At 49.9% G+C, this 25,029-nt stretch overlaps 2 protein-coding genes and 1 long non-coding RNA gene across 6 annotated transcripts; 2 read left to right on the top strand and 1 right to left on the bottom strand.

Annotated features, from left to right (window-relative positions):
- Nucleotides 1-1,170: 1,170 nt before the first annotated feature.
- ARL2 (ARF like GTPase 2) lies at nt 1,171-9,550 on the top strand. 3 transcript variants are annotated; one of them, XM_081532527.1, is made up of 5 exons: nt 1,171-1,291; nt 6,231-6,341; nt 6,437-6,599; nt 8,136-8,216; nt 9,072-9,550. In XM_081532527.1, the coding sequence occupies exons 1-5, from the start codon at nt 1,227-1,229 to the stop codon at nt 9,204-9,206; spliced, it is 555 nt and encodes a 184-aa protein (XP_081388653.1). In that variant the 5' UTR covers nt 1,171-1,226; the 3' UTR covers nt 9,207-9,550. The 3 variants fall into 3 exon arrangements, with proteins under 3 accessions (XP_081388653.1, XP_081388654.1, XP_081388652.1); XM_081532526.1 differs by lacking the exon at nt 1,171-1,291 and adding an exon at nt 3,246-4,137 and having other exon boundaries at nt 6,122-6,341; XM_081532528.1 differs by lacking the exon at nt 8,136-8,216.
- Nucleotides 9,551-13,216: 3,666 nt separating this feature from the next.
- SNX15 (sorting nexin 15) lies at nt 13,217-24,969 on the top strand. 2 transcript variants are annotated; one of them, XM_081532499.1, is made up of 8 exons: nt 13,217-13,385; nt 18,433-18,468; nt 18,683-18,803; nt 20,260-20,375; nt 20,476-20,644; nt 20,952-21,095; nt 23,860-24,117; nt 24,414-24,969. In XM_081532499.1, exons 1-8 carry the CDS (start codon nt 13,287-13,289, stop codon nt 24,506-24,508), a joined length of 1,038 nt encoding a protein of 345 aa, XP_081388625.1. In that variant the 5' UTR covers nt 13,217-13,286; the 3' UTR covers nt 24,509-24,969. The 2 variants fall into 2 exon arrangements, with proteins under 2 accessions (XP_081388625.1, XP_081388626.1); XM_081532500.1 differs by lacking the exon at nt 23,860-24,117.
- LOC145523006 (uncharacterized) lies at nt 19,495-23,494 on the bottom strand. The gene is made up of 2 exons (XR_014066293.1): nt 23,391-23,494; nt 19,495-22,870 (listed from the first exon to the last, which is right to left on the bottom strand). It is a non-coding gene; the product is annotated as an uncharacterized LOC145523006 (long non-coding RNA).
- Nucleotides 24,970-25,029: the final 60 nt, after the last annotated feature.

Genomic DNA, 25,029 nt, shown 5'->3' with positions numbered 1-25,029 from the left:
CACCCCATAGTTCCCTTGGGAAGGGCTCAAAACAAAGATATTAAGGCTCACCCTTCATTTTTTATTTTATTTTTAGGCCTCCTGGCACAGCAGGAGGGACCTTAGTTCCCTCATTAGGGATTGAACCAGCATCCCCTGCAATGGAAGCAAGAAGTCTTAACCACTGGATTGCTAGGAAAGTCCCAAGGCTCACCTTTCCTTTTTTTTGGGGGGGGAGGGCACCGAGTGGCATGCTGGATCTTAGCTGCCTGACCAGGAATAGAACCCCCTGCCCCCTGCAGTGGAAGCAGGGAGCCTTAACCACTGGACTGCCAGTGAAATCCCAAACTCACCCTTCTGAGTTTATAATCTGTGGAGTCCCTGGCCTCGGCTTCCTCACTTATTCTGGACTTGAGCACTAATGTCAAGAACCAAACTCTTGGACAAAGTCATTCATTAAACTACAAATATTTATTGAGCACCTAGTACGTATCAGTCATGCTAAGCACACGTGAGCCTCAATTTTCTTATTGGCAAAATGAAAAATGGTGCTTCTCAACAGAGAAACAATGGGCATCTTGGGCGGAACAATTCTTTGTGCGAAATCTGTCCAATGACCTCTAGACAACAGGGGCTCTACCTTATAATTGGAACAACCCACTGACAGCCCTACACATTTCCTCAGGGGCATTTCCACTCTGGATGGAGAATCCCCAGCCTACCCTCTACGATTGATTTCGGAAGCCAGGGAATAAGGGGAAGCCCTATGACTGGCAGATTTAGGATGACGCCTTTCAAGGCCCAAGACAGTAGGATCTGGATCATGTTTCCGGGGAACAAAGCCTTACGGTAGCCCCAGGGTGACGTCAATGGCCTTGGGGCTCTCGGCCCTGACTCCAGAACTCCTACTCCCTCTGCAGCTAAGACACAGCACCAGAACTTCAGGTTTCCGTTCCCAGTCGAGCCTGGGGTCCTCGAAGCGCGGTGCTCTGGTCACCCAGGTACTGGGGATGCGAAGAGTTAACGCGGGTGGCCACGCAGAAGCCCCCCACACCGCCCCCGGCAGCCTAAAAGGATTGTGCATCCCAGCACCACCCGGCGCCTTCGCGGTCACGTGGGAGCGAGGGCGGGACCAATCGAGGAGCCAGCCAATAGGCTGTGCTGTCCGTGGGCGTGACAGCCAATAGGAGCAGGGGAAGGGGTCCCGGGATACGAAGAAACGGCGTCCGGGAGGGGGCTACCGGGACATGGGGCTTCTGACCATACTGAAGAAGATGAAGCAGAAAGAGCGGGAGCTGCGACTGCTCATGCTGTATCCTTCCTGACGCCGGAGCCGGAGCCGCGAGGGTAGCGGGACGGGAGGAGGGAGCCCAACGAGCAGGCAGTGTCAGGCGCCCCCTACCGGGCGCTGCGTGTGCGCCGGCCGGCCTGTACCAACTGCCCATTGTGCGTCACGCTCATGGGCCCTACCATCGCTTTTGGCGGGGGGGAGCCGGGAGGAGGCCGTACCACCGGCTCGAGGCGGGGAGGGGGCTTCGTTTCCAAGGTGTGGGCGTCACGGCGCGGCGGCCGGACCAGGTGTCCCAATGTAGGGGGAGGTGGGGCTGGTGACTGGAACGCTACCACCCGTCGACCCGAGCGTGGGGCCGCCGTCCTCCCCCGCCCTGGGCGCCTCCTCCCCCAGTTGGAGGGTGCCAGGCCTCGGCCCCGCCCTCAGGGTCGGCCTCTCGGGGGGCGTGCGGGCCCCGCCCTACTCTCCCAGTAGAGGGGGGGCCGGGAGTGGGGGTGGCGCCGTCTGCGCGTCGCTCGGTTTGTGTGGGTCTGACTGTCCATCTCTTTGCTGTCTCACGGCCAGTCGGAGTCCCCGCGGTTGACGGCTTGTAGGCCCGAGGGCCTTGCCGACTTTCTGAGTCTCGCTCGCCGGCATCTACATCCGTTCCCCCTCCTCCATGCCAGGCTGGGACGGGGTGGGGGGCAAGCTGAGATCCAAGAGCTGGGCCGGCCTCACCCCCAGCAGAGAGGAGACATTTATGTGCACAAATAACTTGGTAATATTTACATCAAGTCTGTTTTTAAGAATTCCGAGACAGGCACAGAGTATTCACTCATCCAATAAACATTTATTGAGCGCCTGTTATGTGCTAGGCTCTGTCCTGGACGGCTAGGGAAAACGGCAAAACAAACAAACAAAAATCCTCCCTTTGGACATTTTGTGTGATACTGAGGGAAGAAAGATGTTAACAAAGTTAATAAGTAAAATATATAGCACTTACAGAGAATAATCCTGCATAAATACGGTGGTCAAAGAAGACCATACTAAGAAAGTGAGAGTTGAATCTAGACAGGTGAGGAATGAATTATGTAGGGATCTGGGGAAAACTATTTAAGCAAAGGGAACAGCAAGTGTAAAGGTCTCCGAGGAGGAAGCGGACTGGTGTGTTCAAAGGACTGTCAAGGAGGGAGTGTGACCTGAGGCAGCGAGAACACTGGAAGACTAGGTCAGATGGAGGAGGTATTTCAGGTGGGGCCTTTTAGTTCTGAACTTTTTTTCCTCTATTTATTTTTGTGGGTTTTTAAATTTTTTTATGAGGACCATTTTTAAAGTCTTTATTGAGTTTGTTACAATATTGCTTCTGTTTTATGTTGTTTCTTTTTTGGCTCTGAGTCCTGTGGCGTCATAGCTCCCTGACCAGGGATTGAACCCACAGCCCCTGAATTGGAAGGTAAAGTCTTAACCACTAGACCACCAGGGAAGTCCCATATTTTTGTTATTTTTTTAATTTAATTTTTATTTTGCATTTTAATTTAATTTTGCATTAAATTTAAAAATTAAAAGTTTTAATTTAATTTTTATTTTGCAGTTGATTTTTGGGCTTCCCAGGTAGCACAAGTGGTAAGAATCGGCCTGCCAATGCAGGAGACAAAAGGGACAGGTGTTCAGTCCCTGGGTGGGAAGATCCCCTGGAGTAGGAAATGGCAACCCCTTCCGGTCTCCTTGCCTGGGAAATCCTATGGACAGAGGAACCTGGCGGGCTACAGTTCATAGGGTTGCAAAGAGTCAGACGTGACTAAGCACATGCATGCACATTGTTAATTTACAATATTGTGTTAGTTTCAGGTGTACAGCAGAGTGTTTTGGTTTTATATATATATGTGTGTGTATATATATATATATACACACATTCTTTTTCCATCCATTTTTTGAGATGGAAAAGGAGTACGTCAAGGGTGTATATTGTCACCCTGCTTATTTAACTTATATGCAGAGTACATCATGAGAAACGCTGGGCTGGAAGAAACACAAGCTGGAATCAAGATTGCCGGGAGAAATATCAATAACCTCAGATATGCAGATGGCACCACCCTTATGGCAGAAAGTGAAGAACTAAAGAGCGTCTTGATGAAAGTGAAAGAGAAGAGTGAAAAAGTTGGCTTAAAGCTCAACGTTCAGAAAACTAAGATCATGGCATCTGGTCCTGTCACTTCATGGGAAATAGATGGGGAAACAGTGGAAACAGTGTCAGACTTTATTTTTGGGGGCTCCAAAATCACTGCTAATGGTGACTTCAGCCATGAAATTAAAAGATGCTTACTCCTTGGAAGGAAGGTTATGGCCAACCTAGATAGCATATTTAAAAGCAGAGACATTACCTTGCCAACAAAAGTCCGTCTAGTCAAGGCTATGGTTTTTCCAGTGGTCATGTGTGGATGTGAGAGTTGGACGGTGAAGAAAGCTGAGCGCCGAAGAATTGATGCTTTTGAACTGTGGTGTTGGAGAAGACTCTTGAGAGTCCCTTGGACTGCAAGGAGATCCAGTCAATCCATCCTAAAAGAGATCAATCCTGGGTGTTCACTGGAAGGACTGATGTTGAAGCTGAAACTGCAATACTTTGGCCACCTCATGCGAAGAGTTGACTCATTGGAAAAGACCCTAATGCTGGGTAGGATTGGGGGCAGGAGGAGAAGGGGACGACAGAGGATGAGATGGTTGGATGGCATCACCAACTCGATGGACATGGGTTTGGGTAGACTCCGGGAGTTGGTGATGGACAGAGAGGCCTGGCGTGCTGCAATTCACGGGGTCGCAAAGAGTCAGACACGACTGAGTGACTGAACTGAACTGAGATGGCATCACCGACTCGATGGACATGAGTTTGAGTAAGCTCCGGGAGTTAGTGATGGACAGGGGAGCCTGGCGTGCTGCAGTCCATGGGGTCGCAAAGAGTCGGACACGACTGAGTGACTGAACTGAACTGATTCTTTTTCAGATTCTTTTCCCAAATAGGTTATTACAGAATATTGAGTAGAGTTCCCCGTGCTATACAGTAGGGGGCTTTTTCTTTAAATGAGAAGTGCAGAGAGGAAGTGAGAGCTGAGACTAGTTAGGCCACTACAGTAACACAGGTACTGTAGGATGGTAGCTTTGATCAGGATGGAAGCAATGACAGACGTTGATTTAAATCTTGAGAGTAAGACCAGCAGCATTGCTGCTGGGTTGGCCATGAGTGTTAGAAGAAGAATGGTGTCAAGCATGGCTCTTAGCAATAGGATGAATGAAGAGCCACTTGCTGACAGGTATTATAGAAAGGGGTGGGGAACACATTCAGGGGGAAGATGAGAGCTCATATTGGGCCTGCAAGATGCCCCTGAGACATCCTAGAAATATCACCTGGGCAACTGGATATAGAGACCAATGTCCAGGGGAGCAGCCGGGTGGGACATACGAATTTGAGAGTCATCAGCATAAAGGTGGTAATTGAAGCCGTGATCCTCACTCAGACCACTGAGGGAGTGTGTGTGGACAGGGAGGAGAACCTAGGGGCTGAGCTTAGATCAAAAGGTCAGGGCGATGAGGAAGGGTGACCAGGGAAATGAGGAGGAGAGCCAGGCAAGGCCATGTCCCGGAGTGGAGGAGGGGGCTGGCCAGGAGCAGGAGGAAGAGAGCTGAGGACTACCTGTTCAGTGGAGAACAAGGCACCTCTAAGGACTGACCTTGGCCAGAGCAGTTTCAGGGAAGCAGTGGGAGCAGAGGTCTTATGGGTTCACAGAGGAGCAGGAGGAAGAAACTGGAGAGGGTGAGTATAGACACCAGTTCTGAGATTTGCTATAAAGGGAAAGAAATGAAGGAAAACGTCAGGGGGAGAGGGGTCAAGAGGGTGTTGTTTGCTTCTTCTTGGTGGGAGAGACATCCGCTCATCAGCTGATGAGAATGATCCAGTGGAGAAGGAAGCAAGATGATGGAGCTGGGGTGGGGGGTGATGAGGGGAGCAATCAGCCACCAGTGATCAGGGACTACAGCCGAGTCTCGGGAGAGGTCTCTCGCCACCCCCCGAACCCCCACTCCCAGCTGTAAATCCCCTGGATGTTAGAAGGAAAAAGGAGGGTGGTTTTCTCCGGCTGGTGAACTTACCCATTTGTTTGCATACTCAGCAGCAAAGGGTTTGGAATACTCCAGAAACAAAAGGGCAAAGGCTGCTGCCTCCAGAAACTTGGTCTGGTTGTCGCCTCTGCCTGGAATGCTCTTCTTCCCCTAGTCCTTCAAGAAGCTGGCTCCTTGCAGTCCAGCCATCTCGCACTGGAGTGGAAGCTGCACAGGGCAGGAACCGTGACTCCAGGGCACCCCCAGCGCCAGAGGTATTCTGGTGCAGTGAGGGCCTTAAGCATGGGGTTGGCCAAAAAGTTCATCAGGTTTTTCTGTAACATCTGTGGAGAAACCAAAGGGACTTTTGGGCCAACAGGACATTTTAATTTAATTTTATTTTATCTTTATTATTTGGCTGTGCTGGGTCTTCATTTCCTCACAGGCTTTTCTCTAGTTGCAGTGAGTGGGGGCTACTCTCTAGCTGTGGTGCGTGGGCTTCTCATGGTGGTGGCTTGTCTTGTGAAGCAGGGGCTCTAGGGCCCACGAGTTTCAGTAGCGGCTCCTGGTCTCTCGCGCACAGGCTCAGTAATTGTGCACCAGCTTAGTTGCTTGTTGGTGTGTGGAATCTTCCCAGACCCGGGATCAAACTCGAGTTTCCTGCATTGGCAGGTGGAATCTTTATCACTGAGCAACCAGGGTAACCTGGCCAACAGTATATATTGTGGGATGAATCAAGAGCATCTGGTCAGAAGATGATATATTTTCACATTTATCGTGTAGGTCAGGCAGGTACTCGACATACTTTGATATGTGGTCGGAGAGGGGCCCTGGGATGGTGTCACCAGCTCGCAGAGCCTGGTGGCTTCTCCTTAACCCGGCGCACCCCCAGTGGCCTGGACAATGCCGGCAAGACGACCATCCTCAAGAAGTTCAACGGCGAAGACATCGACACCATCTCCCCCACACTGGGCTTCAACATCAAGACCTTGGAGCACCGAGGGTGAGCGTGGTCCCTGAGGGCGAGCCTGCCCAGCTCAAGGCAGGGAGGGCGGGCGGGGGCCAGACTGACCCTGCAGCTCCCACTTCCCTGTCCAGATTCAAGCTGAACATTTGGGATGTGGGCGGCCAGAAGTCCCTGCGGTCCTACTGGAGGAACTACTTTGAGAGCACTGACGGCCTCATCTGGGTGGTGGACAGCGCCGACCGCCAGCGCATGCAGGACTGCCAGCGGGAGCTCCAGAACCTGTTGGTGGAGGAGGTGGGCAGGGGGCTCCCCACAGTGTCCAGGTCCCGGGGCTTTCTGCACCTGCGTGGATGTGTGGACACCGACCTCAACTGATTCCCTGCGGGGTCCATGATCCCAGGGGGACACTCAGTTGGGGTCTGTTCCCTCACCCAGCCCTCACCACGTGTCCAGCACCCTTGAGGAGGCAGAGACAACCTGTACACCCACCCCAGGGAGGCTCCCAGTGCCATGAGCAGAACACGGGTCCATGTGGACTGAGATGTGGGCCCATGTCTCTGCAGTGTCACTGCTTCACCACCCTGAGCTTCAGTTTCTGCACCTTGAGTCAGGCTTTGGGGAGGATGACTTGAGGCTGGTGTGTGAAGCTCTGGCAGGCAGTGGAGCCTGGCTCAGGAGTTGGACTGTTTGCTTTGTGACCTCAGGCAAGGCACTTAGTTTCTCTGAATCGCCACTGCATCTCTCAGATGGGCATTATATTAATAATTACGGTGATCTTAAAATGTACTGCCTGGGCCAAAATGCTCTTCTTTAAATAAAATTTTAGATTTATAAAAAAGTTGCAAAGATAGTGAAAAGTTACCCATATATCTTTCACCTGGTTTCCTTTAATGTGAACATCTTACAGAACTGCCACACATTTGTTAAAACTATCTAATAAGAAATTAACAAGTTACTGTTAACCAAACTACAAGTTTTGTTTGGATTGCACCAGTTTTTCCAGTAATGTCCTTTCTCTGTTCCACTGCATTTAGCTGAAAATCAGGACACTTTTGAGAGTTGAAGAGGGAGTTGTTAATAATTATTTAGGGACAACAGGCCTAAACAGCAGTTGAGCAGGTTCAGTGAGATCCTGGCTGTTTAATTCCCAGCCCTGGCCTGGCACCTCAAGGCCCTTTTTAAGGGCTAGAGCCTCCATCCACATGGAGGGACTCCCAGTCACAAACACATGGAGGGAAATAACTGGAATCATAGGCAGAGAGGGAGGCCTGTCAGGGTCGTGGGACAGTTAGGGGACTACGTGAACTTGGAAGAGGGGAAGCTCTTTGCCCACAGCTCCCACAGCCCCTGGGATAGTCGTGTTCTTTTTGATGTCAGGTCATCAGGTCAGAGCAATCTAGAAGCAGAGGCTTGGGGATCATCTTGTCCATCACTTCCTCCCCTTGTCCCTCACCCCTCCCCTTGTCCCTCACCCCCTCCCCTTGTCCCTCACCCCTTCCCCTTGTCCCTCACCCCCTCCCCTTGTCCCTCACCCCCTCCCATTTCTAGAAGGGGAATCTGATGCATGGAGGAGAGAGGTGCCCACTGGGTGTGACTGGGCTGGAACCAGGGTCTCAGCCCAGCCCAGAGCTCCCTCCAGCCCATAATGGCTGGACAGGAAGACCGTGTTCACACTGCCCACCCTACTTGTGTCTTTGCAACCACCATGGGACCTTGCTTTAATCTTCCAACTGATCTCTGACGCCAGCTGCTCTGGGTGATTAGTGCAGGGGGCGGGCTGCCCTCTGAGCCTCCACCCACCTCCCCTTACCTTCTGTTTCTCTTGCCCAGCGCCTGGCCGGAGCAACCCTCCTCATCTTTGCCAACAAGCAAGACCTGCCCGGAGCACTGTCCTCTAACGCCATCCGTGAGGTGAGTCCAGGCCTTAGCACAAGCTCACAGAGGAAAAGGGGCATGTGATTCTTTGTTAACTTATTTAGAAAGCATTTATTAGCCCCTACTGTGTGGCAGGACCTATTGGGGTACTGGAGATTGAGTGATTAATAAGACAGAGTTGTGCTCCACAGCTTGGGGGACAGCAGACCTGCAAGTAGATTATTCCAGGGGATAACAATAGCCAGCAAGCAGTGGGTGCTTTCTCTGTGCTAGACTCTTTGCATGGATTAACTGATTCGGTTCTCACAGCAACCTCATGAGGTAGGAACGACTGTCATCATTCTACAGATGGTGAAGGAGGCTTAGAGAGGTTAGGTAACTCACCCAAGGTCACATAGCCAGGAAGCAGACAGGCCAGGATTTAAACACAGGCCTATGTGACCTCAGGTTACATCTTAACTCGTACTCTGAAGCTCGAATACCAGAATGAGAAAGAATGGGGTTAGAATCTAGTTCTGCCACTGATTAGCTGTGTGACTTTAGGCAGGCTGCTTAACCTCTCTGAGGTTTCCTTCTCAGTAAAATGGCAAACACTATCCCTGCCTTACGGGGCCACGGGGGCAAATGGATAAGAGGACATTTGTAGGGCCCATAGCACAATGTCAGGAGCCCTTGTTGTCATCCTATTATAAGGGGTAGTGCTGGCATGTCGGTGACATAGAGCCCGGGTGCCCTGGGAGGCCGGCAGATCTTCACCAGGGGCCAGGGGAGGCTTCCCAAAGCAGGCCCTTGATGGGGGCTTGGATCTCCCCTGGGCCAGGGGAGGGAAGGCGCTGAGGGCAGGCAGGGCCTATGGTCCCTGGGGCCCACCATCACCTTCCCCCCTTACAGGCCCTGGAGCTGGACTCCATCCGCAGCCACCACTGGTGCATCCAGGGCTGCAGCGCCGTCACTGGGGAGAACCTGCTGCCTGGCATCGACTGGCTCCTGGATGACATCTCTAGCCGCATCTTCATGGCCGACTGAGCCACTCCCGATGCCCCCACACCCAGCTCACAGTCCAGGAGCCCCACCCCCACCCCCAAGCACCATCCCTGGAAGGGTGGGAGTCCTCCAGCCCAACTAACAGCCCCCGCTCCCCTCCATACCCTGCTGCTGCTACTGCTGCCCACTGCTGCTCTGTGGCCAGCCAGCTCCCAAGGCGGGAGGCCTGTCACCCTGGCTGTCCCCCTGGCTCCTGACCCGGCCTGCCTGCAGCTGCGGGACCAGGAGGAGAGGGCTGTGGCTGGGAGGGGGCTGCCTCTGCTGCTATCGAGGCCGTGGGCCTCACCATTTGCTCAGCTATGAGAATAAATTGTTCCCCACTCCCATTCCTGGCTGAGTCATTTGTTGATTCTACAGCCCTGCAGACTGCCTAGAGCCCGCAGCCCAGTAGGGAACAAAAAAGACATCATTTCAGTCAGAGGATTAACTGTTGCTGTGTCAATGGAGTGGCAGAGAATTATAGAAGCATGGGACAAGGTATTGGAATTCCATTTGGAAGAGTTCAGGTGGGCTTCCCAGAGGAGATGACATGAAAGCTGAGAGTAAAGGATGAGTAGAAGTTTTCTGGCCAGAGGAAGGGGAAGGACAGTTTGCTGGAGCAACTGCTACCCTCAGAGGTATGCATGAGAAAAAGGAAGGCACCCCGACATCAGGGCTCTCAGCGTGTCGAACGGAACATGGGCTGAATCTCAGCTCCCAGCTTTCCACTGCAGCCAGGAGTCTGCGCAGTGGACAACCTGCATGGCTGTGTGGAGCAGCACTGGTTCAAGCAGAGGGACTCGCAGGACACAGGCCTGAAGAGCAAGGGCTCTTGGGAAATGGAGGGATGATGACTCCGGTGTAGGAAGAGGTGGACATCAGGCTGGTTAGCTAACGGAGAGCAGGGCTGGGAAGGGACCTTCCCTGAAGGCTAATGGGCGACTCTTTGAGGTAAGGGCCAGGGTGGGAAAGGATGGCAACCGGAGGGACCCTAGGGCCCCCATCCAGGTGGCAGGATAAATGGATATTTGTACAGGGCGCCCTGCTTGTAGTCCTTCCAGTGGGGGCTTACTCTGCAGGGCTCTTTTGAAGCACTTCTAACTTACACTGAACATCACACTGAATTATAAGCCCAACCATATATGTCCCCATTTATGTAGGAACAAAACCTCCGGGAGGTCATGTGACTTACTCAAACCACCCAGCTAGGAAGTAGGGGGGCTGGGATTTGAACCCAGCACACTGAGCCACTACACCCTGCTCACCATTTTGTTTTTGTTTCTCTGCTCAGAATTCCAGTGCCCGATGGAATTTGGCATAACATGTTTTTGAGGGAAGGTGAGTTTTCCCAAGGGACAGCTAAGGAAATGACACAGATTCAGCGCTGAGCTGGCACTAGGAGCCCTCCTTGGAAGGTGGAAACCTACCCAAATCTGGGCTGTTAGGATGCAAGAAGAGAAATGAATTTTGGGTGGACAACCTTAAAATATAAACTTGTCGGGACACCCCTGGTTAAGTGTCGGGACCCCACTGGTCCAGTGGTTAAGAATCTGCCTTCCAGTGCAGAGGATGCAGGTTCAACCCCTGATTGGGGAACTAAGATCTCACATGCTGTCAGGCAACTAAGCCTGGGTGTTGTAACTACTGAGCCCTCGTGCCTCGATAACAACCCCACACGGCAAATAAAGACCTGACGCAGCCAAATAAGTATTTTTTTAAAATGGGACATGGATAAACTGTCCATCACCATAGATATTGAGAACCACCTACCATGTCTTCTGTGCAAGACAGATCCCATGCCCCATGCTCCCATCCCTATGGTGAGCAAACATAACCAGTCTCCAGAGCTGAACCCTGGCTCTGCCACTCACTGATTGATGAAGAGCAAATTGCTTAGCCTGTCTGTGCCTCGGGGTCCCCACCTGGGTTAAAGATAGTGTCACCTACTTCCTAGGGTTGGGAGGAGAATCAGATGGGTGGGTTGTCTTGTGTGTCATATGCACTATAGGTCAGCTATAATTATCTTTATTTGAACCAGTAGGAGTTCAAGCAGATCCAATCAATGTGAATTCAGACATCCACTGATCTGGGTGACCCAGGGTTCAAGCCTTCCTAGGGGCCCTTAGTGAGCAGCATCTTTTCATTCAAAGGTGAATTATACATGATTAATGACAAATATTTCCCAGGGAAGAATACTGGAGTGGGTTGACATGCCCTTCTCCAGAGGATCTTCCTGACCAGGGATTGAACCTGGTCTTCCGCATTTCGGGCAGATTCTTTACCATCTGAGCCATCAGGGAAGTCCAGAGACGAAGAAGAAAAATAACAAGGTTACAGTCATCACAAGTCCTCTGAATGTGGAGGATGGGCTGCAGCAGAAAGTCTGCATCACGTGGTCAAGCTGACCCAGTGGGAATGTGGGGAGCAGACCCCCTGCCCCTGTGCATTTGCAGCTTTTCCTTCTCCCCTGCCTTCTGAGAAAGCTCTTCTGTTCACTTCTACCAGTGTCGGAACTCCTAATGGAAGGAGAAAGGCCAGGGGCTAAGCTGACCTAAATGGGAAAGGTCTTAGATGGATAAAGAAGGCAGAAATGGGAGAATGGGGAGCTGCCGGGCAAGGGAGGGGAGGGAATGATGGGAGAGAAGGGGACTTGAAGCCAGGGCCCTGCCAAGAGAATTCTGAAAACCAGGTGTGTGTGTGTCTGTTAATCTCTCAGTCCTGTCTTGACTCTTTGCGACCCTATGGACTGCAGCCCACCAGGTTCTTCTGTCCATGGGATTCTTGAGGCAAGAATACTGGAGTGGGGAGCCGTTCCCTTCTCCAGGGGTCTTCCCAACCAAGAAAGGGGTCTTCAGAGGAGCCCTGTGTATGCTGTGAGAGGGGACACAACCCCATCCCAGCCTCCTCACGAACACCTCCGGAGGAACTACCCTGTTTCCACACTCCCAAGAGTCTGGTTTGGGAGTTTGCTTTGTGTTTCTGAAGTTATAGCACCCACTCATCTGAGTTCCAGTAAGAAGAGTGGCCACCCGCGCTACTCCATTCAGGCTTCACAGTGGGATCCCACGCTGGTGGGATCAGTCAGGGTCCTGGGTGCACTGTCCAGACACAGATCACTGCCTTCAGCAGAAAGAACCTTTCTTGGACAGATACTGGGAACTCAGGGCATCTCAATGGAGACTGGACAGCTCCAAAGTCTGGGCAGCCAAACCCACAGCTGACACTGTACTCTAGGAACAATGTTGTCCCCTCACCAGGCACTGTGCCTGTCCCTCACTCAAGAGTCAAGGCTCTCAGGAGGGAGTTCCCCGACCCCCACTTGGGACCTGGGGCAAGGAAAGGAGCTGGCACCTTTGGATTCTGAGCTAAGAGGCTGGAGGGCTGCACACACTAGTGAACTACCTTGAAAGATCTGGTGCTATGGTGTTAACAGAAATAGGCAGGGGTGAATGCTGGACAGACCACAAGGGAAAAAGAGAAACATCCCCTGCAGTCGATTCTATATCAACATTCCCATTGTAGAGATGAGAAACTGTCCCTTGAGTAGTTAAGGGAAACTCTTGTAGTAAGACGTGTGACTTCAGAACACATGTCACCATTGTACTTCTCTGGAGTTCTTTGTGTTCCCTTACCCTTACAGAAAACGTGAATTTAGCAAATCCTAGGGAAGGAGACAGGGAAATAATTTGCCAATGTCTGACACACATTGAACACAATAAAATTTGGGGGAATGGATGAAAGAAGGGAATTGGGAAGCAAGGAAGTCACTTGGCGATATGTGATGAGGGTTTACCATCGCATGGGGTGGGCTTATCTCTAAGCAGACCTGAGTGATCCAGCTTCCCCAATCCTTTCCCAAATCACTTGGTTCCTGCTTTACCAACCATCGAGAACTTTTTAGACGCTCCCTTGGCCAAGCGCCAGGCCGAGAATTGCACTGTCACTTGCGACCAGCTCCCTGGGCCTTAGGATGAAGGGCGCAGGCCCGGGAGAGGCGGCGACTGGGGAAGACTGAACTGGAGGGGCGGGGGCGGCGTGGAGGAGGCGGAGGCCGGCGGTCAGCTCCGCTCCGATTTGTTTGCCATGTCCCGGCAGGCCAAAGACGACTTCCTGCGACACTACACAGTCTCCGACCCCCGGACCCACCCCAAGGGCTACACTGAATACAAAGTGACGGCGCAGGTAAGGTGGGGCCCAGCTGGAACTTTACCCTTTTAACAAGAGCGGGGCCGTGTTTTACTTTAAGGCAAGACGCTGCTGGAAGTTCCCATTTTAGACGACAGAATGGGTTTCCCCTTTAAGGGGGAGTGGTTAACCACCCTTAGTTTACGTCTTTAGCCATCAAGGGGCGGGGCCACAGGAGGGCGCTGCTCTTTTAAAAGGGCGTGCCGGCAGTTCCCAGACAGCGAGGTGTGGGTGTCCACGCCCAATGCGTGGCAGCTTGGTGTCAGGCTGTGAATTTCTTTAAATTAACCTGAAAACTCTGTCTCAGCCCAAATATTGATTAGGTCTCCAGTCTCTTGGAGTAAGTTTTGTCTATTGGTTTGTTTGATATTTATTTGAAAACTCTTTAAGGAGTTGAATTACTTTAAATTTTTTCAAAAAATTATGCCTGTGTATGACTAAAAATTCATAGACTTCAAAAGAAATAAAGTAATAAGTCTCTTCACAGACACAACAGGAAGTCAGTAGATAAAGACCAAAGTTGGTAGTAATAACGTTATAAATGTATAGAGACAAGATATCATGAAAGAAATTAAAAATAGAAACAGTATAACATCTGTAGAATGACATACAAGAACTAATTGGGGAAGATTTTTCACTGTAAATGTTTTTGTATTTTTACAATTTTGAAGTAGGCAACTATTAAACTAGTGCATTAATAACAATTAAAGTAAAGCAGAAATGTAAAGACTTCCGAAATGATTTAAATGCAGAATCCTAGATGTTTAAAATCATCTTTCCTCAAATCTTTTGTGTCATTCCTTAAAAAAAATTTACAAAACGAAACTAAAAAGATAATCCCAAGACAAACGTCATATGGTATCATTTATATCTGGAATCTAAAAAAATTATACAAATCAACTTATTTAAAAATGAACAGACTCACAGAAAACAAACTTATGGTTACCATAAGGGAAAGGGGGGTGGGGAATAAATTAGCAGTTTGGAATTAGCAGATACAAACTGCTACATATAAAATAGATTAGGGCTTCCCTGGTGGTCTAGTGGTTAAGAATCTGCCTGCCAAAGCAGGGGAAGAATTCAATCCCTGGTCCGGGAACATGCCACATGCTGCAAAGCAGCTGCTAGTGCTCCACAACTACTGAGCCTGTGTGCCCGAAAGACCATGATCTGCAATGAAAGAAGACACCACAATAAGAAGCCTGTGCACCGTAACTAGAGAGTAACCCCCACTCCCCAAAACTAGAGAAAGTCCACACCCAGCAACAAAGACCCAGCGTAACCAAAAATAAATAAATAAATAAATCTTAAAAAAAAAAAAAAAGGATGAGCAACAAGGCCCTACTGTATAGCACAGAGAACTATAGGCAATATCTTTCTTTTTTTTTTGCCTCGCCCCTAGGCATGTGGGGCCTTAAGTTCCCTGACCAGCGATCGAACCCATGGCCCTTACAATAGAAGCCTGGCATCTTAACCACTGGACTGCCAGGAAAGTCCCTATAGTTGATATCTTGTAATAAGAAGAAGTATTAGTCACTCAGTCTTGTCCTACCCTGCGTTACCCTATGGACTATAGCCCACCAAGCTCCCCTGTCCATGGAATTCTCCAGGCAAGAATACTGAAATGGGTTGCCATTTTGTTCTCCAGGGATATTCCCCAGCCAGGGATCAAGCCCGGATCTCCTGCACTGCAAGCAGATTCTTTACCGTCTGAGCCACCAGGATCCCATCTTGTAATAAACTGATAAACTATAATGGAAAAGAATCTGAAAAAGATTATTTATGTATATGTATATATCTGAATATTGTAAATCAGCGATCTCAGTTCAGTCAGTCATGTCTGACTCTTTGCGACTCCGTGGACTGCAGCATGCCAGGCTTCCCTGTCCATCACCAACTCCTAGAACCTTCTCAAACTCACGTCCATCGAGTCGGTGATGCCATCCAACCATCTTATCCTCTGTTGTCCCCTTCTCCTCCCGCCGTCAATCTTTCCCAGCATCAGGGTCTTTTCTAATGAATCGGTTCTTCACATCAGGTGGCCAAAGTATTGGAGTTTCAGCTTCAGCATGAGTCCTTCCAGTGAATATTCAGGACTGATTTCCTTTAGGATTGACTGGTTGGATCTCCTTGCAGTCCAAGGGACTGTCAAGAATCTTCTCCAATACCACAGTTCAAAAATAAGTTCAAAATCAACTATAATTCAATAATAAATAAGTAAGAGTTGAAAAAAAGAGAGTCCCTGGGCATTGCTGCGTCATTTGCTGGGCATATGTGTAACTTTCCCTAGTAATTGTCAGTTTTCCAAAGTAGTTGTACCATTTTATACTCTCATTCTCACCAACACTTGATATCATCAGCATCTTTAGTTTCAGCCATTCTTGGTGGGTGTGTAGTATTTCACTGGGATATTAAAATTTTCATTTCTCTTATGACTAATGAGCATATTTTCATTATCTTTTTGGCCATTCAAACATCTTCTTTTGTGGGAGTTGCCTGTTCAAGTATTTTGTCCATTTTGTAAAGTTGGGTTGTTTGTCTTTTTGATATTGATTTATAGAAAGTTCTTTTTTTTATTTGCCATTTTCTATACTTTGTTTCCAATAATTCTTACATGAACTGCAAGATTTCCCCTTCTTGTTTTTTATATTAATTTTATTGAAGTATAGTTGATTTACAATGTTGTGTTAGTTTCAGGTGTACAGCAAAGTGATTCAGCTATACAGATACATATATTCATTCTTTTTTAGGTTCTTTTCTCTTATAGTTTATCACAGAACATTGAGTAGAGTTCTCTGTGCTATACAGTATGTCCTTGTTAGTTATCTGTCTTATATATAGTAGTGTGTGTTTGTGCATCCTAAGCTCCTGATATATCCCCCTATTTTCCTTTGGGTAACCATAAGTTTGTTTTCCATATCTGAGAGTCTATTTCTGTTTTGTAACTAAGTTCATTTGCCTCTGTTTTTTAAAAATTAGATTCCACATATGAGTGATGCAATATAATATTTGTCTTTCTTTGACTTACTTCACTTAGTATAATAATCTCTAGGTTCACCCATGTTACTGCAAATGGCATTAGTTCATTCTTTTTTATAGCTGAGTAATATTCTGTATATATATGTACCTATATGAGTTCTTTCGGCTTCCCTGGTGGCTTAGTAGTAAGGGATCCTCCTGCCAATGCAGGAGATGTGGGTTCAATCCCTGGGTTGGGAACATCCCTTGGAGAAGGAAATGGCAACCCACTAGAGTATTCCTGCCTGGGAAATCCCATGGACAGAGAAGACTGTGGGTTACAGTCCATGGGGTTGCTAAGAGTCAGACACGACTTGAGTGACTGAGCACACACGGGAGTTCTTTATATATTCTGGAAAGGAGTCCTTTGTCAGGTACATATTCCTCAATGGTTTTTCAATATAGTTTCTTTTACCCAAAATATTTTAGGCAAGCCTGTTGTAAAAAGCAAAGGCCAGGGTTTCAACGCTAGCAGTACCCCCACAGGTCACGAGCCCTCTCCAAGCTTCCATTTCCTCATCTCTTAAATGGGCATGTGAATCATAACCTGCCTGCCTGGGATGTAGGATAATGAACTAGAGATGTTTGGGAAACTGTCAGAGATACTTCAAGCTGTAGGGTGTTATTTTTTAATTCTTATGAGCATGCCCTAATGAAAACGGAGTCTTTTTTCCATGTCAGTCACCAGTCTGCTCTTCACAACCCCAGTGAGGTTTCTTCCGTGTCCAGGAGTGTTCACCCACAGAGGCTTCCTCCTTGAACAGAGGGGTGGCTCCTGGGACAGAACCTCATTCTTTGGAGAACTTGGAGGTCTTTGGTTTCAGAAAGAGATGCAGGGACTTCCCCTCTGAAGGAAGTGAGGTAAAAGCTGGGTTGAGGATGGAGTCCTCTAGATGGGCCTTTAGGGCTCCTCCCATTTTGAGACCGGCTGGGACCTGGGACCCTTTACCGGAGTGCTTACACTTGCGCCTAGACAAACAGAATTCAAAGAAACTCTAAGAGGGGGACTTCCCTGGTGGTCCAGTTGCTAAGACTCCACACTTCCAGTGCAGGGGGCCCAGGTTCGATCCCTGGTCAGGGATTTAAGTCCCACATGCAGCAGCTAAGAGTCCGCATGCCACAACTAAAGGGTTCCATGTGCTGCAGCTAAGACCTGGTACAGCCAAGTAAATACATGCATAAACAGACAAGTGTGTTAGCCACTCAGTCGTGTCCAACTGTCTGCGTCCTTATGGACTGTAGCCCGCCAGCTTCCTCTGTCCATGGAATTCTCCAGGCAAGAATACTGGAGTGGATAGCCATTCCCTTCTCCAAGGGATCCTCCCGAGCCAGGGACCAAACCTGGGTCTCCTGCATTGCAGGCAGATTCTTTCTTATCTGTGCCACCAGGGAAGCCCAAATAGATAGATAGATATTTTTTAAAAAGAAAGAAAGAAACTATAAGGGACTCAAAATAACTGCCTGCATGCTAAGTCTAGGCAATTGTGAACCATGAGATACAATAAGGCCACAAACCTACTGCCACTTCAGGGGTGCCTGGCGCAAAAGCAGGGTGCTGTGCATGGTCCCTGCACACCGCACCACCAAGGGGATGAGCTGATCACTCAAGCCACCCCTTCAGCCCAAACCACTGATCCGCCCCCACCCTCACCCCATTTAAGGAACCAGCCAACTGTCCTCAGAGAGAGTGAATAAGGATACCTGTCACTTGTTTTCCATCCCTTATGCTGCATCTGGGTCCCATTAAAGCCTTGCCTGAATGTCTCAGCCAGCCTCATCAGTTTCTGATTAAAGAGTCCAAGGACCCAGGTCGGTAACAGTTTGACAGATGAAGAAACTAAGGTACATGGTACAAAAACTGCTCAAAGTTATGCTCAAACTTGAAGTTTGAGTTATAGTTAAACCAGGACCCCTTGATACCACTGGCTGAAGGACTCTGCTCTTCTGAAGGGGGCTGGGAGGCAGCTGGGCCATCTTTTACAGGGGATGGATGTCAGTCTCACCGGTTCTTGCCTTTCTTCCTCAGTTCATCTCAAAGAGGGACCCGGAGGATGTCAAAGAGGTGAGCCTCATATGAGGAAGGGGACCATCTCCCAATTCCAGATCCGAAAACAGTGAAAGGACACTGGTAACTGCACAGGAGACCAGCACCCCTTTCTCCCTGGCTCTGGGAGGAGGGGGTGCCGTGCCCTAATGCACACACAGCCTGGAGCCAGGCTGGGGGTGGGGAAGGCCACTTCCCACCATTGCTCATTCAAGTCACGTGTCCCTCTTAGGTGGTGGTCTGGAAGCGGTACAGTGACTTTCGAAAGCTTCATGGAGACCTGGCCTACACCCACCGCAACCTCTTCCGTCGCCTCGAGGAGTTCCCAGCCTTCCCCCGCGCCCAGGTGTTTGGTGAGTCTTGATTCAGGCATTCAGGCCAAAGATGAAGGGAGCATTGGGCAAAAGGGACACTTGCTGGTGAGGGCTGGATGGAGGGGGTCTGAAACTCCCGGCAAAGATGTGTTTCAGACCACTGGAAGGGCCCTTGTGTGTGTGTGTGTGTGTGTGTGTGCTAAGTTGCTTCAGTTGTGTCCGACTCTTTGCGACCTCATAGCCTGCAGCCCGCCAGGCACCTCTGTCCATGGGATTCTCCAGGCAAGAATACTGGAATGGGTTGCCACGCCCTCCTTCGGGGGATCTTCCTGACCCAGGGATTGTTAGAGACGGTCTCATTTTACACATGGGGAAATGGCTCTGCCCTTGTTGTGTGTCAAGCCCTTTAATATTAATTCCTGTCCTCATTAGCCCCATTTTCAAGATGAGGAAACTGAGGCTCAGGATGAAGGGGCTTGAGCCAGAACTCCAAGCCACAACCTGATGTTTCTTCTAGACCTGCACTTGTCCAGAAAGAGCAGCCATGAACCATTTGTGGCTGAGGAGCACCAGAAATGTGGCTAGTCTGGACTGAGATGTGTTTTACGGGTCAAATACACTGAAAAAACAATGTAAACTGTCTCAATAGTTGATATATTGATTATATGTTCAAATGAGACTATTTTGGATGTACTGGGTTAAATAGAATATATAATTAAAATTTAAAATGTTTCTTTTTATTTTTTTTTGAATGCGGCTCCTAGAAAATTGTAAATTACATATGAGGCTCATATTATATTTCTCCCAGACAGGGCTGATCTGTTACTTGTGTCTCTGGACTCACAGGAGATGTTCTTATGTAGCAAGTACATATGAGGCTCATATTATATTTCTCCCAGACAGAGCTGATCTGTTACTTGTGTCTCTGGACTCACAGGAGATGTTCTGGTGTAACATGGAGAAAGGTCCTCGCTAGCAAATTATGCCAGGCAGTGGGATAACTCCCCCTGGCAGCACGATAACTAGCTGAGAAAAATAACTCTACATGATGCCTGGAACAGAACAGAGAAGCTATAAAAATGGGGCTACTTTCTGTGTGACCTTGGGCAAGTCACTTCCCCACTCTGAGTCTTACTTTCTCCCTTAATACATCGAAACCATCTGAAATTATTTGTTTCTTGTTGGTTGCCTGCTTCCCCCTGTCTAGGATGTAATAACCATGAGGGCAGAGACCTCGCTTCGCTCTCATTGGCCTCCTGAACTAACCACATAGTAGGTGCTCAATAATCATCCGGTAAATGGATGAATAGGGAGATAGGTCCCTCTTTGCAAGACCCTCACCCCAGGCAGAGCCAAGGAAAATTTCTGGGAGAATGGGGTGGGGGCCAGTGGGCTGCTCAGATCCTCTCAGGCAGGACCAGAAAAGTTGGCTTGGGGAGCCAGAAGTCCCGGTGGGTCACTGTTGTCTCCTTGTCCCTTGTCCTGGTGGGTGCAGGCCGGTTTGAAGCCTCGGTGATTGAGGAGCGGCGAAAGGGAGCCGAGGACTTGCTTCGCTTCACTGTGCACATCCCCGCGCTCAACAACAGCCCCCAACTCAAGGAGTTCTTCCGGGTATGTGTACCTGCTCTTCCCTAGTCCTCAGCACCTGGGAAGCTTCCCTGCCCACAGCCTGTACTCTGTGACTCCCCCGGCTGGTCTTTCCCTCGTGCAGGGTGGGGAGGTGACACGACCCTCCGAGGTGTCCAGAGACTTGCATATCCTGCCCCCGCCTCTGATTCCCACACCACCGCCCGACGAGCCCCGGGCCCAGCCTCATGAGACTTGGTTGTCCCAGCCGCTTCCTGCAGAGAGAAGGGGCCTTGAGGAGTTGGAGGTGCCAGGTACGTGGGGCGGGAGAGCGAGCTAGGGCTGGAGGGTCCAGAGCCTGTCTGTTTGGGGAGTGGGAACCACTCCCTCCTCAGTGAAAAGCCTTTCCGGAGTCCTCTACCACCATCCTGCTGAGGAACTCTGCCCAGGTCATTTTCCTTCTCAGGGCTATAGTTTGTTAATCTGTAAAATGGGCACAAACCTTAAGAATGGACTTGCCTGTGGTTGCTGCAAGGCTTCAGTGAGCAGGTAATGACATTTTGAAAGCTGGGAAATAATAATGAAAGCAGGCATGAATGTCCCCACTGATCTATTCCTCAGCGGACCCGCCACCATCCAGCCCTGCTCAGGAGGCCTTGGATCTCCTCTTTAACTGTGAGAGCACCGAGGAGGCATCCAGTTCCCCTGCCCGAGGCCCCCTCACCGAGGCTGAGCTTGCCCTGTTCGACCCCTTCTCCAAGGAAGGTAACAAGTTGGGAAGAGTGGGGTGGGGGTAGGGTGAGGGGGCAGAGCTGGGCAGGAGGTCCTTACCGGTAGGGAGGCAGGTGTAGCCACCCCGCTGCACCTTGCCTGTGTAAATCGGAGAAAGGCACCCCTCTGTGGGCGAAAGGCGGCTTTGATGAGAATTAGAAGCTGTGCCCCTTCCCAAGGAAAGTGTTGGAGAAGACTCTTGAGAATCCCTTGGACTGCAAGGAGATCCATCCAGTCAGTCTTAAAGGAAATCAGTCCTGAATATTCACTGGAAGGACCAATGCTGAAACTGAAACTGCAATACTTTGGCCACCTAATGCAAAGAACTGACTCATTGGAAAAGACCCTGATGCTGGGAAAGATTGAAGGCAGGAGGAGAAGGGGACGACAGAGGATGAGATGGTTGGATGGCATCAACGACGTGATGGACATGAGTTTGAGTAGGCTCCAGGAGTTGGTGATAGACAGGGAAGCCTGGCGTGCTGCAGTCCATGGGATCGCAAAGAGTCGGACATGACTGAGCAACTGAACTGAACTGAACTGCCCCTTCCCAGGTGCTGTTGCTGCCCTGGCCAGCTGGGTACCGCAGCACAGTGAGCAACTATAGTGAAAGTGAGCCGCTTCCCACGGTGGATCCTCTCCCTGAGAACACTTTGGAACCAGCAGGGTGTCACACTACCCTGGGAGGGTCTGACTTCTTTCTCTCGAAGCCCAAGGCGGAGGTTTCCTGGCTGGCTCAGGATCTGGCTATAGATCCTGAAGGCTGTATATCCTGTTGGTGAAGGGCAGTGAGGTCTGGGCTCCAAGGACAGCAGAGGAGGCCCCTGGGGCAGCCTCTGGCATGTGAGGGCACTAGACGTGGAAGGGCCCCCCATGGAGGCCCTGTTCCTGAGCTCCTTGTAAGATCAGGAGCTTGACAATCCCTGGCTCTGAGACTCAGGATCTTTTCATTTTAAAATTCTCTGAGTTTATGCTGTTACTGCAGCTGGGGGGTTGAAGTGGTCGATTGCACTTCGGGTCATCATGACACAGTTTCATTTTGGCTTCCTCAGCTGTCTTTTTCAGCCTGTTTTGTTGGCTTCCCTTCTTTAACCTTTGGTGACCTCTTGGGCAGGTCCTTAGCTTTCTGATCGTTTCACTTGAGTTCTCTCACTCTGAGGTCCGATCCAAATCAGGACCTCAGTCTTCCATCCAGTTTTCAGCCTTACCCTGCACCTCCCCCCGCAACTCAGGCCTGATTGGTGGCTGGGCCCCTGGCCATGGTAACGAGGGTGTGAGGAATGACCTTTACTCTTCTACTCCTTCCTTTTCAGGGTTGGGGAAGGGAAAGAAGGGGTTGGAGGAGAAAGGCAGGGGTGGTGTCACCATGGCTGATGAACCCTGCTACAGAGAGGCAGGATCCAGGCACTGTGCCTGACCCCAGCCAAGCCTCCTGGGGTGCCCAGTGCCCAGGTGCTTGGGCAGGAGCCTGGCAAGACTCCTCAAAGGCAGCTCCCATAAGATGTTCCCTCAACCCATTGAAAAACTTCTAAATCCTCCCCCCCACCAAGCTGGAAGGGCCCTTTGCTCAGATGCTGCCTCCTGTCCATGCCCCACTTTGTGGGTCCGTCCAGCCAACCTTTTACCATCAGAATTCTCCAGGTGAGGAGCTGGCACTCATCTCTCTCTCTTCATCACACACACCAGGCTCTTGAACTCAAGTTCTAGGGTGTCCCAAGATCTCTTCTGTCTTCTGCTTCATGAGCAACACAGGAAGGGCTGTAGTTCAACTGGAAAGTGAAATGTCACCTTACCTTCCTATAAGGCCCCTGGTCTCCACATGGGGTCCCTCTGGTGGGGCTCTAGAGAGGCCCACCCTTCCCTCTCCAGGCCAGTGGTGTGCAGTGGTGGTTCCTAGTCCTGCACCTTCCCTTTAAAGGCCTTTTCATCCAAGGTTCACCAGATCACTAGCCTTCTTTTGTGAAATCTACAGAGGGAATCTTTGACCATCTCCTTGCCAGTCCTAGAGGATATATGAGCCCTTCTCTCTGGAATGTGTGAATACCTCCCATCCACTTCTTCCCATTTGGGGCCTCAGTTGAAATTGAAAGACTTTAAGTAGCCTGGAGATTCTCTGGATCCATTATTCTAAGATTCCAAGGCTTGGAGCATTTCTACCCTTGACCTGGCATGCTTGGCCTAGCATCCTTCAATTAAACTTTGTGGAGGAAATTATTGGATTTGTTTTAGTCAGGAGGGAAGTAGAACCAGTGATCCGGAGCTTGCAAACTAATGTTAATGATGACTCACCTGCAGTGCAGGAGACACAGGAGATCAGGATTCGATCCCTGGGTTGGGAAGATCCCCTGGAGTAGGAAATGGCAACCCATTCCAGTATTCTTGCCTGGAAAATCCTATGGACAGAGGAGCCTGGTGGGCTACAGTCCTTGGGGTCTCAAAAGAGTCAGACACAACTGAGCATGCACTCACACAAGGAAAGAATTAGGCTGTGTTGTACACCTGAAACATATAATATCATAAATCAACTATATCTCACTATAAACAAAGAATTAGGGAAGTAAGTCTGTTTTTACAAAAGCACACAAACTCCACCAACCAAATAGATCATGGATAGTGTGCTATGCACAAGTGGCTTTTGGATTGCTCAGGCACTGAGAAACCCAGGATAGGTTGGTGGGCCAGAGAGGTCTGGGGTTGGGCAGCAGGCCCAGGGAAAAGACGGGCCAGTCTGACCTGAGTCCTCCACATCTGATTACAGAAGGTGCAGGACCCAGTCCTACTCACATAGGGGAGCTGGCAACGTTGGAGGCAGAGTCTGGAAGGCCGGACCAGGAACCCTGGGAGCCAGGTGGACAAGCGGAGGAAGAAGACGAGGAAGAGGGGCCCACCCCTGCCTATCTGAGCCAAGCCACAGAACTCATCACCCAGGCCCTACGGGACGAGAAGGCAGGCGCCTACCCTGCCGCTTTGCAGGGCTACCGGGACGGTGTGCACATCCTGCTCCAGGGAGTTCCTGGTGAGCAAGACTGGAGGCTGGAGGGTCAGCCCTGGGATCCTGGATGGTGCAGTGAAGGGAAAGGAATGTGAAAAACAAGCAAGTCAAGGATCAGAATTGCTCCTCACAGACCAATTATGTAACCTTGGGCTGCTGCTTTACCTCTTGTGGCCTCAGTTTTCTTATTTGTAAAATGGGGAGCATGTATCTGAGTCCCAGGGAACAGGAAAAGACACATGGTGATGCTCTGTGAACAGTAAGGAGCTAGACCAGGGATTCTGAACCCAGGTACCCGCTGAGCCATTCTGTCTTCCCAGGTGACCCATCACCTGCCCGCCGGGAGGGTGTGAAGAAGAAGGCGGCCGAGTACCTGAAGCGGGCAGAGGAAATCCTGCACCTGCATCTGCCCTAACTCCCACCCCGAGATGGGAGTGGACCCGTTCCAAGGGCTCTGGCTCCAGCACTGCCAGCCACCCTCTTCTCTCCCTGGTGCCTGATCTCCTGGTCTTGTAACTGGCCATTTCTTTATGTAACTGGACCAGGAATGAGAAAAATAATGAATTCTCAGCTCCCTGACCACACCTGCCACCTTGGAATCAGGGACTCACATGTCTGATCCTGCCTGTCTCTATCTTGATATGGGAGGCTACAGCTCTGGTCTGTAAGCCATCTGTTTATCCACATAGAACCGGGGTCTGCAAACTACCACCCACAGCCGGATATGCCCCACTGCCTTTTTTTTGTAAGGCCCATGAACTAGAAGAGTTTTTACTTTTTTTTAATAGTTGAAAAAATCCAAAATAATAATATTCTGTGACAGGTGAAAGTTATGAAATTTAAGTATCTAAAAAATAAAAATTTATTGAAACACAACCAGGCTTTTTCATTTAAGTGTTGCCGACGGTTGCTTTCTCACTACATCAGCAAGGCTGA

This window comes from Giraffa tippelskirchi, chromosome 10 (assembly GCF_054371585.1).
Source record: "Giraffa tippelskirchi isolate mGirTip1 chromosome 10, T2T-mGirTip1v1.2.pri, whole genome shotgun sequence".
NCBI lineage: Eukaryota > Metazoa > Chordata > Mammalia > Artiodactyla > Giraffidae > Giraffa > Giraffa tippelskirchi.
The sequence above is the reverse complement of the archived record's forward strand: the minus strand, read 5'-3'. Positions and strand labels throughout refer to the sequence as shown.